The sequence below is a fragment of the Anas acuta genome, chromosome 4, assembly GCF_963932015.1.
Source record: "Anas acuta chromosome 4, bAnaAcu1.1, whole genome shotgun sequence".
Taxonomy (NCBI): domain Eukaryota; kingdom Metazoa; phylum Chordata; class Aves; order Anseriformes; family Anatidae; genus Anas; species Anas acuta.
The window spans coordinates 58,784,945-58,799,546 of NC_088982.1; the positions used below are offsets into that span (position 1 = coordinate 58,784,945).

The 14,602-nt window shown below is 36.7% G+C and overlaps 1 protein-coding gene across 1 annotated transcript in view; it reads right to left on the bottom strand.

Moving 5' to 3' along the window:
- Window positions 1-960: 960 nt before the first annotated feature.
- Window positions 961-14,602, bottom strand: part of ZDHHC2 (zinc finger DHHC-type palmitoyltransferase 2) — a 31,285-nt gene continuing 17,643 nt past the window's right edge. The window contains exons 6-13 of the mRNA XM_068681499.1: window positions 13,761-13,793; window positions 8,908-9,028; window positions 8,096-8,228; window positions 6,834-6,960; window positions 6,556-6,648; window positions 5,271-5,380; window positions 4,733-4,810; window positions 961-1,835 (exon numbers count right to left, since the gene is read on the bottom strand). Coding sequence (XP_068537600.1) covers window positions 4,770-4,810; window positions 5,271-5,380; window positions 6,556-6,648; window positions 6,834-6,960; window positions 8,096-8,228; window positions 8,908-9,028; window positions 13,761-13,793 — 658 coding nt within the window. The 3' untranslated portion in view covers window positions 961-1,835; window positions 4,733-4,769. The remainder of the gene's footprint in view (window positions 1,836-4,732; window positions 4,811-5,270; window positions 5,381-6,555; window positions 6,649-6,833; window positions 6,961-8,095; window positions 8,229-8,907; window positions 9,029-13,760; window positions 13,794-14,602) is intronic.

Sequence of the window (14,602 nt, forward strand, 5' to 3'; positions counted from 1 at the left end):
GGACAACACTGAATAAATGAAAACTTTTGGTTGCTAGGATGTCTGCAGGCATCGTGTAAACTGTGCTACCTTCATGCTTGTTTGAAAAAAAAGCCTTCTACATCAAGGGATCCACACTCTGGCACTTCTGGCAAAATTCAGATGTTCTCAGGCTGGTAAAATTTTGAGATTTTAAACAAATTAAACCCAATACATTCTTCCTCATTGGAAAAAAAAAAAAATCACAATTGTGCTCCCATCGTTACCACTTACGTTGTAAATCCAGGAAACAAAACCTCAAAATTTTAAGTTACCTGCCTGTAGAAGAATTTATGGTAAAATTTTTGCTTTCAGAAATCAGTCACTTAGTCCTGCTGCCAGCTTTCCAACTGGGGTTATTATTCTTCAAAAACTGGAATCCTTCCACCGTGAACACACCAGCTAAGTAGTTCAGTTTTGAGAACTTTTTTCAGGTTTTCAGGTTGTTGGGGTTTCTTTTGACTAGTTGTTTTACCTGGCCACCTAGAAAGCATAACTAAGATCCTTCTTGTTATTTTCAGAAAAACAATTACATTGCATTTAAATGTAAACACTGATACCATAAGTTTAGTGCATACAAAAGGCACAAGACAGATTTGTGTTGCTGAAACTTCCTTGACTTTGCAGTTTATAACACCTCTTTAATCATCAGGCTGGTAAACTTCAATCCTAAAAATCCTGCTGTCTGTCTCCTAACTTAACAGAAGGGAGCTTCCTATATGCAGCAGTTTGGCTTTTTGGTATTGCAATTGAATATCCTTTATCCTTTAACTGCAAATATCCTAAGTTATAACAATGTCTCCTTGTTTGGATGTGATATTCGTTAATTTATGCAGTGAGAAATTCAGTGTCTTAAAGAAGTGAAAAAAGTTGAGACAACTATTGATTAATAAAAAACTAGGATTTTGAAAGACAGTGACCATCAAGAACATAGTTTGATTTAAAAAAAAAAAAGCACCTTTTTTCACTTCACCAAAGTGAAGTGTCAGCCTTCCTTTCCCTTAGGGGATTAAGGCTCCAAATGGGAGAATAAAACCCCCAATTTCATAGGATCGTCATGTGCAGCTTTCATCAAAATCCCCAGCTACGAGCTTTACTTACATATTATCCATCCGAATGTGGACTTTTTAATCACCCATTTACCAGGGACTCACTGTAGTATTTAATTAACAAAGGAGGTTTCCCCTCCACTCCACAACTATTGAAAAGGGAGCCTTCACAATAATGTTTTCTAAAAGTGATCCAAAAATAGTCTGACACTTCACTAGGGTTGCCTTATCTTAAAAAACAAAACAAAAAACTTGCTTATCAAGCGCTCAAAAGAAAATACAGTCCACCGAGGCACTAAATTGTCCGTAACCAACACTGATTGTTTTCCCACTTTATATAGCCAGCAGTGCAAACATTTGATTTCTGAAGTAAGTCAAATACTTACAGCAATTTGAATTAACAGGTGAACTTTCAAAACCAAGGTGAGAACCTGGGCTGATACGTAAGGTCACATTTTTCTTGTGCTGAATATCAAAGTAAAACCAGCCACAGAATTTTTACAATAGTAAACTCAAGACTTTTTTTTTTCCATAATACTCAGAATCACCCTTCACCATTCAAAATCAGTAATCCTAAGTTGAAACATTCTTTATGTGGTTCAAAAGTTGTATGTTTTGTTTCATGTTTCAAGCAGTGACATGGAGACAGCTATCATCTGTCAGTTTGTGTTCTGAGCACATCCACACAGGAGCAGACGGGAGCAGCTGGCTGATAGGGCTGATATTTGGAAGAATCCATCTTCCTTCCACCAACAGCTTTTTCTTGAACTGGTACAGAACATAAATCACAAAACATGTTGTTAGTAATGAACACTTAAATTATTGCACCAAGTCTCATCAACTCAAAGGGGAGGGGAGAGCAACAGCTGAATAAAAATCCCACAACAAAGAAGAGGAACCCAGTCAGACTGCTTGCAGATATGTTATCAATCCACTTCAGGATGGCAGTGAATAAAAACTGACTACACTGTAAGCAGGCCACCAGTTTATAAAATGAACTATTCTTACAGTACGTCCAGGTATCTACATCATTAAGAAACAATTCTGTATTATGTCAGATCCATTACCCATATCCAGCATGCTCAGTAATTAGTCCTCTGATTAACTATAAACACAGGATATTGAGCATATCATTAGTTGGGACAGAAATTTAAATTACTAACACACCAGCAGCAGCTGTGGGCTGCATTTTTCACATCAAAGATGAAATTAGTTGACTTGGTTATTGTGATTTCAGCATTTTTAAAAGTATTTTAATCACTCCCTAGGAACAAGTATAACTCAAAATACTGACAATAAAGGAATGAAGTTTCACACAAGGTAGTGCCCTCAAAATGCAGTAAAAAAACATTTTTAGATAAGGGTTCTTATTCCAGCAACTGTATGTCAGCTATATCTACACACAAGCAATAATCTATCTTTCTTGTGACCTCTCCAGAAAGTCTTTCCAAGTGCCACATAAAAAAAATCTCAGGCAGGGTTAAGGATACCACCAAGCTGGAACTTACTTAGGCCTGTGCAGAGAAATCATCAATTCTCAGCTACTGTGCTCTTGAGATGTGCATGCTTTGCTCTGAGGCAAAACTGAAATCCAGGAACCCCTTCAGATTTTACACCTGCTCTTGGGAACACCACCTCCTCTGAAGACAAAGTTCTCTCTTTAAAAAGCTGCACTTCTATAAATGGATGCTCACACACTCAAAACCAAACCAAACCAGAACACTAAACAAAAAAAAACACAAGGGTTGGGGGTAATCAGACCACAAGCACAGATCTAGTTGTTACCTTCCCAGACTGGATAAAACAAATAAATAATTAAATAGCTGGAGATATTTACCGAGCAATACAGCTCGAATAACAATTTTTGTACACACTGTGAGTGTGTTGGGAACAACCCACAGAATGTTTGACAGTCACAATGACCTAAATCACAAAGTTCCAAGTAGAACTCTGACCTAAGGCAACTAGTTATAATATAGTATAATACATGTATATTATATACTATATAGATATAATACATATGCTATATTGTAATACTATAATATAATAATTATAATCATGTTATATATTATATATATGATACAATATACATATATACTATAATATAATGTTAGTGCTATAATCCAAAAATCTGTTCGTTTGCCTTTTTAAAGCCTGTCTCCAGTGCTTTATTCTTGAGTGGTGATGGCCCATAAAAGACATGAAACTAACTGAAGTTGAGTAATTGCTCATTTTTTTCACAAAAGCTGCTCTTTTGTTGAAGCAACTGATGGATTAAAGAGGGCACAGGCATGTCATTTTAGATTTTGAATGAAGGGTTAGAAATAGGAGCTTAGATCCCATAAAAAACATACACAGAGCAAGCAAAATTGCTGACACTGGCTGAGTTTCATTTCTCTTATCTCTAACTGAGCTCATTTGACACCCACATTTTTCAACACTTCAGCATTTCACAGCATCATCGCGTTGGTAGATGCTCCAGGAGCTCCTATATCTGGAACCATCTGTGCCTTCATTCATCACTTAAAACAAAAAAGGCGCATGAGAGTCAACAATTTTCTAGTTTCTCTGATGAATCCAACTTGATACACTGAACTTTTGGGAACTTTTTGTTACAAGCTACAGGCCATCTGTTGGTATATGCACAACTACAGCTTTTATCATCTGCCTTGAGTGTAAAACCATGTCTGGCCATTCTAGTAATGATCACTGTGGTCCCCTGACTACTTTCTGTGCCCCCCACTTCCAGGAGTGCCTCAGTGCAGCCTCACAGCATGTGCATGCCACACACAAGTGGAGGACATCCTTTTGAGACACTTCTTGAGGATGACTGAAAGAAGGCTTCCAAGAGCAGAGATGGAAATGACCTTGCCTGAACGACTCCTCCGATGTTGTTGCAAAAATGTACATTACTCAGTATGATGAAATTTTTAGGGTTGGAGTCTTAAATAGGAATCTTTTATCAAGCTTTAGGACTTAGGAGTTTTCTAATACTAAAGGGAATGTGATGATCAACTGTGTCCATTCCCCTAACCCTCAAGGTGTCTTCCTCTTGTATACAGGACAGGCTTTCCTAGCTGCTTCTCAAACCTGCCTTTTATGTTGCAAGATATCAAAAAAATAAATAAATCTCAGTAAATGCACAGGAAGTTATATGGATACCTTTTATCTTCAGTTGGCAGCACTTTTTAAATGATTAGGATGCAGCTTAGTAGCTGGCATAGAAAAAGCTGCTAATAGTTTTACATATTATAATAAATCTATGTTTTCCTTCATCATCTGATAGACCTTTGCCCGCTTTAGTAGACCAAACTATGATCTGTCGTAGAATTGAACTAACTTCAATTGTAAACCTAGCTTTACAAAGATTTGCTGTACAGCTTGAATAGCCAAAATTTCATTATCTTTCTAGAGAAAGGAAATAATAATATCTTGGGAATATTACCTAAAAGCAACGAGTATAAAGGTTAAACACTATTTTGCAAGCATGAGCCATCAAGAAATCAGAGGCTTAGTTTAAAACTGAATTCACAGGCTACTACCTCATGGTAAAACAATAATAGAAGAAAACAGACAAATTATTTTAAAAAAACTTGCTTTTGTGCATTTTTCAAGTGGTAAGGAATCATGGAATAGCAAATTGAATACACAGAATATTAACATACCTTTCCTAAAGTATTCAGAAGATTCTTTTAAGGGAAGTTAGGTTTCATTTTCCATGGTTAATGCAGGATTGCTCATACCTGTAATATTAAAAAAAAAAAGATATTTCAACAGGAAAGCTCTTGTTTGTTTTTCAGCAAATAATATAGCCTTTAATTATCAATCATCACCTTAATTTTGCTCCACTACTAACTAAGTCTATTCCCATCCTGTGTCCATTACATGGCTTTTGTAACAAGATGTTATCATATGCTGGTATAAGCAATTTGTCCCCAAAAGAATTACCAAACTAAGCCTAAAAGTTAACTGGTACCTACTAGTGCTGGTGCTCTCAGTACCTCTTGGTTGGGTTTAATGTGGAATGCGACAACAGCTTGAAATATCCATCTTTCTACAAAGATGCATTTTAAATAAGCTTAGTAGCACAGCTCTAAGAAATACTAACCAAGTAAGCGTGGTCATTTTTACACTACATCCTCCAAAACTAGTTTACCAGGCAAATTACAGAACAAATTGTTGCAGCATAAATCAGTTCCTTACCAATTTTGCCCTTTTCAGCCTTTGCACTGATGTCTGACCAAGACTGCGTGTCGGTGAGGAGGTGGCTCTGGGAATCGCGCAGCGGCTTGGCAGGGAACAGGAGACTCTCACTGTAATGCCAACAAGTGAACATTATAGTAAAACTCAGTAATTTTTCCATTACCTTACCACACACTTCAAACAGTTCTGTCATCTGCACTATCTTCTCTACCTTAGCCTGCGTATTTTCTGATGAGTCACTACACTTCTGTCATTACACACAGTGTAGTTGCCACAAATGCAAGTGTAATCTAAAAGGCAACTCTAGCACAGAACAGAGAAACTTCCTTATTTTTTCTTTGACAGATATTCTATCTTTACACACGTGTTCATTGCAAAGGCTTTCTAGCTATACGCTGTCCCATGGAAAAACAGTGGAGAGAACATCTCCAAAATCTCTCTCCTAATACAGCTTATGGTTCCTTTCTCCCTGCTCAGATCACTGGGGCAAGATGTAAGACATTCTCCAGCTTGGTGATGTTTTTTGTCTGTCAATGAACACCTTGCTAACATGCAACATATTTGTTTATGAAAAAAAGATTGTCAGTATGAATCCATTATCATTTCTTTATCACATATCTATGTCTATTATCTGTATCGTGCTTCATTACTTAAATGTTGCTATAAAGTTACAATATAATTTACTAAGCTATTGTGATATTTTCATTTAGTTTAAAGAACATCTGCATGCTTTTTGTACTCTACAGATGTCATGACTGCAAAGGATAAGGATTGAGAAAATATCTCTGATTATCAGCGGAAACAAAATATTTGAATTTAATATACACTTTCCTTCCCACCCTCTACTTTAGCTCTCCCTACCATACCTTGAGGCCTGAAATTTGCTTATACAAAGCATTTTTCACCAGACAGGAAGCAGCAGGCCTCCCCAGAAAGCCTTCTAAGGCAATGCACCTGTGTCACAGGCAGACCAACTAAGCATCTTGCATGCAGAACGGAATTTTACTCGCACTAACTAGGCAGGCACAGAAAATTCAGGTCCAGGGACGCTACTGAATTGAGAAAGTAGATGGGGAGATGGGGTGTTATTTCCATAAATTTAAATACAAGTCAGAGGCTTAGCTGAACTACAACTTGGCTGTTTAAAATTTGACTTGGACTTCTTAACAGGAGGCTCTTCATTTGCTTACCACTTTTAAATATGTAAAACATTGTTCCATTTCTATGTGCACTGGCACAGAACAGAATATCAGCTACCTGAAATAAGTAACAAAAAGCAGATTACTTTTTAGAGGTTGAATTAAGACCACCAGGTGTGGAGGCTTGCTCGGGATCCTGATTAACAAGGCAAGTTGGGAAGGAGCAACCATCCCCTAGGCTGAAAAAAAATCAGAATTAGTGCCACACTTACAAAAATGCTTTGAAGAACTGTTTGTTTTTTTTTCCTCTGAAATGAGTATTACCATATCTAATTTCAGAAAACAAACAAAAAACACCCCCATGCCCTGTGCGTCTTGACAATTGAACAATTTCAGCAAATAAGGCATTAAAAGCTGAGCATACCTTGAAAACACAGGCAGCAGCCAGTATTTCTTCTCATCCCCAAACACCTGCCTTAGGTTCTTGCTGAAGCCCAAGCTAAAACCATTCTTGTCCATTCTGTGACGAAATATGGGCGCTCTAAATACCTCTTAAAAATGAAATAAAAAATCATTAGATTTTTTCACAATATAGCACATTTAAGTTCCACACCAGTATTCAGGCGATCGCACTGGTGACATCTCCAGCCAAGAGGAAAGGCTGTACTGCTCCAATGACCTGGTTCACTCAGGAAAGCTGAAGTCACTGTTAGGCACCATCGTACGTGCAGGAGACAGGGGGAAGTGTCCTGCCACCCTCCTCCCTGATCGAGGAGAAGGTAGGTTCTTAAGGTATGATATGTTATATGAAGGTTTTGGCACATGACTATACAACAGACGGTATTTGAGAAACAAAAGGACAACAAACAAAGGGTATACTACACCAAGAACAATGGAAAAGAAATACATGTAAAGCTTAACCTACATTAGTAGGTAGCTTTAGTAGCTTTTTACACCCTGGAGTATGAAAATATCTTATGTTTCTACAGCTGCATAAAGAAAGCATTTTACCTGTGGACCCAGACCATTCTCCACAGATACCCAATCTGAATTTCAGGGGAAGAGAGCTAAATATAGCCTGAAGTGTCACAAAGCGCCCAAGGCAGAGAACTCCTCCTCTTTCCAGCCAGTGACTGATAACTGTTTAATTCCCCTAATGGGCTCTACACCCATAGACAAACCATGTCCTGATGTGCTGACAGCACAGCTCACAGAAACCACTCTGGATCCACGTGGGGACCGCGCTTCTGCAGCAGGCCAGGGAGCACTGGCAGCAACCTCCCGCGTGTAGGTATGCATGAGTTATCAGGGGCTTTACATTCACAGTACAGAGGAAACCCTACAGAAATCTTGAAGTAAACAAGCTTTCCTCCAAATGAAATGTATTCAAAGATTTCCCATTAATCATTTGCATATTAGTAAATCCCAAGAAAACTGTGGAAAAAAAAAATCAAATAATTTGCTTGTTCTAATTCAACTTGTATCAACAAGAAAACATAGATCTAGAAACTTTCATAAACATTGGTATTATTACAGTTCATGCTACAGTAAAGGACAGGCTCTCAAAGATCTGCACTTGTTTTAATCTTTTAAATTTTAACCTGACAAACATGCATCAGAGTGGTGGGAAATCATGGACACCTAATATTTATTTTTTCCTGACAAATGCAGAAGCATTAAACTTACCTAATGTTGACTTGTTCTTACTGACGAGCCAACAGTGGTACCCAAAGAGAGAAGACAGACTGACAGAAAACATAGCAGCAGCAAAAAATAAAAACATGATGTGGAACTTGGCTTGAGTATCAGGAAGGCCATTCTAAAAATAAAAGAAATAGGCTGTTAGAACTGGGGAAATAGCTGTTTAACTTGATTATTAATAATCCTTTATTCAGCCAAATCAAATTCAATGCAGACAGAAACGTATCACGCAACAAGAGCCTGAATAACTGAATCACGCACCTTTTATGCACAGATGGCCATGCAATTAGGTTGCTGACAGCATGGAAAGTAACTGGCCCTTTCTTGAGAAAGTATAAATACCGACCACAAGAACCTGACTGACATTTGGATTTGAACTTTCAAGTGTCTTTTATAGCAGAATAATTCATCTTCTGAAAAATATCTCGTTTACTTAGCCTTTTAGAATACTGTAGCATAAATACTGCAAACCTAAGAAGGTAACATCCTAAGTTGTGAACCAGACAGTCATAACAGATACACTAGGAAATTTCCCTGAAGCTTTTTCATAGCATAGCATTAGAACATAATAACAAGACCATCTATGATATAAATTCTCTTGTAAAATATTTTCCTAAATGATTGTTAGTTTACGCAGCTTCAAAATAACATAGAACAAACAGAAAAAAAAAAGTATTACAACTATTATCTAAATTTTGTCTTAGGAGATACTAGGTTAAAACATAAAACCTCAAATCTTGTAGTTCTTGCAGAGTAGTAGCTACATGCACTGACTGTACATAAATTGGAGTACTTACTGTCCAAAACTTGATAAAATACTGTAAATCTGTTGCAGCAATGAAAAGGCAATACAGTAGAGAGTAAGCCAAGAAGAGAAGAAAAAATTTGTAGTTGGAGAATCCTACACAGTTGTTCACCCTGATAACAAAAAAATGTAAAGATGAAAATGGAATGTAAAGAAAGTTATTTGCTTTGCTTTCACCCAATTTAATATTAAACTAATTTACTCCATAGAAGTTAATATCAGTATGAAAACCCAGTTTTGCTCCCTGTCTGTGATGCTTCAAGCTACTGAAATGCATTTTGGCTTCCCGTTCCAAATTAGTATAGTAATGCTAACCAAATCAGCCAACGAAACAAATAAAAAGAACTTCACAAGGCAATGCCACTTTCAACAGTTTACAGAAATTCAAATTTGTATTATTGTATGAAATCTGTTAATCTTTTGTTAACCATACAAATAAAGTTTACATTAGTGTGTGGTAAGATTCTGAGGCTCATGAGTAGTCACAGTAGGGAAATAACTACTGTTAAATAAAGAGAAATTGTTCCATACCAGTGACAACATGATAGCAAACCAAAGCGATTAAGAACATTTAAATACACATACAAAAGTTAAAATAAATCTCATTTATCCTTCTCCAGGCTTCATGTTCACCTGCTTCCTATTTTTAAAGGATTTATACATGATAATGAGCTACTAGTATATACTACCACCTAACAGACATGTTGAGAGTTCATTTAGTACCATGGCAGCTTCTCATTAAAGGCAATGAATTTTGCAGTTCTATTAAGGATGTAATGATGCTACATCCACCAGATGAAAAATATTGGAGGGGTGCCCATGGAGTATTTATTGGTAAACAACTTCTATTTTTTGTTATTTGTTAGTTTTTTAACGTATTCAGAAACTTTCCAAAGCTTATCATTAAACTGTGAACTTCGACAGAATTCTCCAGAGAGTTCAAATGAATGAATAAATAATTAAAAAAAATCCACATTCCTTCTTTAACTAACTGATTCCTATCAGAAAGGTTAGATAATTAAGCAAAGGCTACAGCCATGAAAGCAGCTATGTTGAAAGATAATTCTCAAAAAATAAAAATAAAAAAGAAGGCTTGGAGAATACCAACTTCATCTGCCTCTAGAAGTACAGGACAAGTTATTACAACTGTTCTCTTATATAAGGTGAGAGTAATGCTAATAGCAGGATACACAGTAATCAGAATAGGGTAAAGTCTTAAAACAGCTCTCCCTGTACACCATTATCTATCCACAAGGTAGAGGGAGGGTTTTTTTGTTGTTTGTTTTTTAATTTGTTTTTCGTGTTACAAAACATGCCATCTTGGATAAATATTAAATTTGGCATCACCATTTAAATAGAAAGCAATAGGTAAGCATCTGTATCAACTACAATTAAGTAGGATTCACATGAGATTGTTCTAATTAGAAAAAACAGAAGACCCTTCTAAGCTCATTATGATTCTTATTGAAAAGTAAATTTACAGTTCTCCCCAGTGAAGTGTTTTTTCATTACTGATGTCAAAATTAGCAATTCCATGATAAACTGCAAGCAATTCAGATCCGTGGTTTCCATGATAACCCTATTTACTCTCATGGCATTTGCTTTATGACAGTCTTTATGGCATAGTTTACTGTGAGAAAAAAAAAAAAACTATCACATGAAATATTCTTCAGCAAAGATGAAATTTCTGGAATCACAGATTTCATTCTCATCGTTCTTTTGCACTACTACATATGGCACACAAGTTAAAATAATTTTTCACAAATCATCCTGCTCCTCTCAGTTTTGAGGAAGCCCCAGACTGAGGAGTTCACACTGGAAAAGAATATTTAATTAAAAGACTAACAAGAAAGTAAACACCAAGTGTTTGTAATTGTGCTATTAACTGCTCTCAAGGAGAGTAGTTAAATATGAAGCATAACATCTTGAGAAAGAGTAAAACTGATAAAATACAGCTTGCTAAATAACCATCCTATTGCAGTGAAACGTTTGTTCAAAAGACCATTCTAGGTTCCACTTGGATTACAGGTAACATTTTGAATGCTTACTTTTAAAGTACAAAAAGAAGAGAGAGCCTTCTCTCTCAGAAGTTAGTTTACTAAAATCACCAAAAAAAAAAAAAAAAAAAAAGCAAAAAATATAAGCTACAAGGCAACTCTGGTAAAAAGAATCACAAAATGAAGGAGATGCTAAACCTTTCTTGGATGACTTGAAAGACAGAGGAGGAGGTACATTTCAAATGATTGCTAAGGTGTTCATAACACACCTCGTTAGTACTAGAGTTGTTATATCATCAGTTGTTATAGATCATATTTTTGGCGATGCCTCAAGCCATTCCATTCCTGCCTGAAGCTCCATCTATAGTATGAGTAGCAGGAGCACTTACAGAAATCACTAATGCTTTTATTTCCGCTTCACTTAAACCTTTTAGAGTAGCTAGAGGGCAATTAGCGTTACATATGTCCACTTATCACGGCATTTCCATTACCATGGAAGTGCAGGCCAAAATATAGCCTCCCCAAAAGCAGGGAACAGCTGACCTGGGGCAAGAACTTGACTTCCATCTTACCACCCCTCCTTCCAAATGCTTCACCCTACTTTCCCTAGGTTATTTTTACCCATTCCCTCTCCAGAAATCCTCCTCCAAAAAGACTATTCTTGCTGCTCTCCCTAAGCGTCACAGGTTTTTTCCCCCTTCTGCTCACCAAACCTTCTCCCACCAGAAAATCTCAACAGAAAAAAACAAAGCAGGATTTATGTTTTGAGGAAGGCCACAACCCACTCATTACAGTGATTTGATGAAACAAACAAACACCATTAAAAAAGTAGAGTTCTTGAAAGATCTCCCAAAGAACCCTTAAAGACAGGTCTTTAAAGGAAACTATAATGTTTGCTCAGAATCAAACCCACACTAGCAGGAGAGAAGCTGGAAGTCTGCTCTGTGACTCTCTCATCAGAGACACGAGAAAGCCACAGAATCAGCAAAGAAGAAATAACAATTGTTTACGTGCATCTAACTGCATGTCTGGACACATATGACCTTTTTTTTTTTTTTCTTCTCCTTAAGAGTTTACAGTCTAAGTGTGTTGTTATCCTCAATTTGCAATTTCATCTACGCAGCATGCCAAACATCTCCTGCCATTTCCACAAAGTTAATGTTTTCAGGCTGAGTAAGGAACAGTGCATATACCTGATCAACTTAGGAAAACTAAAACAAGGCAATACTTCTTTTCCTAGTGTGTTTCTGTTACTTGGAATACAAAGGAACAATCCTCCATCAAGAAGTATTACAACATATTCTCCAATTCTACTTTTTCTTTCTGTACCCACTGCTTATTAGGTTAAAACTAATGAGCAGTGTAAATTCTCCCTCAGACTGGGTATGTCTACTGTGTTTGGATACAAATAGTCTGCCAGCAGGTAAAGTAAGCCAATACTGTGGAAAGGAAAATGGAGTTTGTTTTTCTGAAAGCCTGTGCTCTAGGGAAATACCACATCACTGCCCCTTTACACAATTATGATTTGCTCAGCTTATGATTTGTTATTTGCTGCAATGGATTTTTATTCTGAAATAGAAATTTATCTGAAGTATATATTCTGCCTTAGGATAATACATGAAAACCTCAAAAAATGCCAAACAGGCCATAAGGCTTATGAGAAGCATATATAATACCTAATAACAAAACCAAGACTTTTCACTGATTTTTGTCAGGGTACAGAAAACAGCCTTTTTCTTACAGTTAAAAAATAATTTAAAAACAATGTTCACCATTCAAGGATTTTATCTGTTTGTTTTGCATTTTTAGAAATACTAACACCAAGCATCACCAAGTGTCCCTGCAGAAAAACAAACAAACAAACAAACCAAACATGTAGGAAGTAACTGAATATTATATTGGTAAATATTTTTCTGTTTTATCTAACATGCATCTGCAAAATAAAAAGCGATTATTAAATCATTCTGAATTATGCCAGAGTGTTTACTCAAGTCTAAGACAGACAGAAAGAAGCATCCATCCCTTCTTCCCCCAGGACAGGGGGAAGTCCCTTTTGCCCAGGAATTAGATTTAAGGTGGTCAGAACAGCTTAGAATTATCCTCCATTCAGTTTATCCAACACAGGAGATGCTTCTTTTCTGTCTGCTTTCACATGGTAAAGAGCCATCTACTATCCAGTCTTCTTAACTTGTACCTTACTAAACATTTGTCTTTAATGATTTCTGTGAGACATCTGCCAAACCAAAATAAAATCAATTCCATATCCTGCCTGCATGCTGCTTCCAAGGGCTGCTGAGACAGGCAGAAAGACAAATACACTGCACAGGCCAATACGCAGCGAAAGGAGGAAGGGTGGAAGGGAAAGAGGAGAAAAAGAAAGAAAACAACATGTGAAACTGAAGAGCTAACAAGATGTTCCCAGCAAATCCATGCAAGCTGTCCTAGGAGCTCTACCTCCCAGGGCAGTAAGGGGAACAAGGCACAGCCCTTCCCCTTGGTTTTCAACCTAGGGTAATACTTCATCATTCACTCCAGAGAAGCTACAATATTCAAGGACCATCAAGAAAAAATGCACTTCTTAAAGGAATTGTTCTTACTGATCAGAAATCTACCTCACCCCAATTATAGAAATAGCTAAATCGCAGTTCTACGAAAAACAGCATCAAAACTTCCCCTCACATCTCACACCTAAGGAAAGAGGATATAAAGTAAGCAATTCCAATTGTTCTGCGAGACCAGTCACTTCATGTAAGCATCTAACTTCAGGAACAGCGAAACATCACCTATGATCCCTCAAGAGTTTGTTTTACCAAATCAAAGCAATACAAGAAAAAAATAGTTCACTCACCAAGGGCAATGATGATCCATTTTCAGAATGCATCTTTTAAAAAACCCAACAGATTTCCAAGCATCACAAAAGACAAAAGGAAAAAAAAAAAGTCAGAAACAAAGTTGTGTCAGATTTAATCTACTCAAGTAGAGATTAAGAATTACCCATACATACTATTGGTTACCTGGTCTATTAAGCAAAGACTATAAAAATTAACATAATAGAGTTTACCTATAGGTGCCCAAGGGCTTAGTGATGTCAGAAAATTCTATCTACAATGTCAGCTTTAAGCACAAACATTTTAGGAACTTACCAGGTATGAAAAATCCAAAATATTGCAATTAATCACTCTCCATTAAAAAAAACTTACAAGAAAATAGATGTAATTGAAGGAACTGAATTTTGAAAACAAAGTTATATATTCTGAAAAACATTAATGTCATTCTGCAAATTTCACTTATATTTCATAGGATAACACGGGGTACCCTTTTTTTCTGCTATGCTTAAACATAAGACTGTTCCTATGTTACATTGCAACCACCATCTACTCTTCCAGTGCCTTTCCTGCTTTGCTGCACAAAATTCTGTGTCTGCTCTGCCTCATAGTAGAGTAGCAAGATCTGATATGTAAGCAGCTGAAGAGTATTGGGAACAAGCTAAGGATAAATCAGTCTGAGGAAGCCCCTTCTCTTCAATTTAAACATCTAAATCAAGAGCAGAGAAGGACACAGACATTTGGGGGAATATGGAGGTGAGCTTCCTTTCATGTTACACAAACAAAAACTTTATGTTAGTGCTTCAGTTAGAAATGGGGGCTGCTTGGTTGTTTCCTTCTTTAAACAGAAAGATCCTGCAAGTTA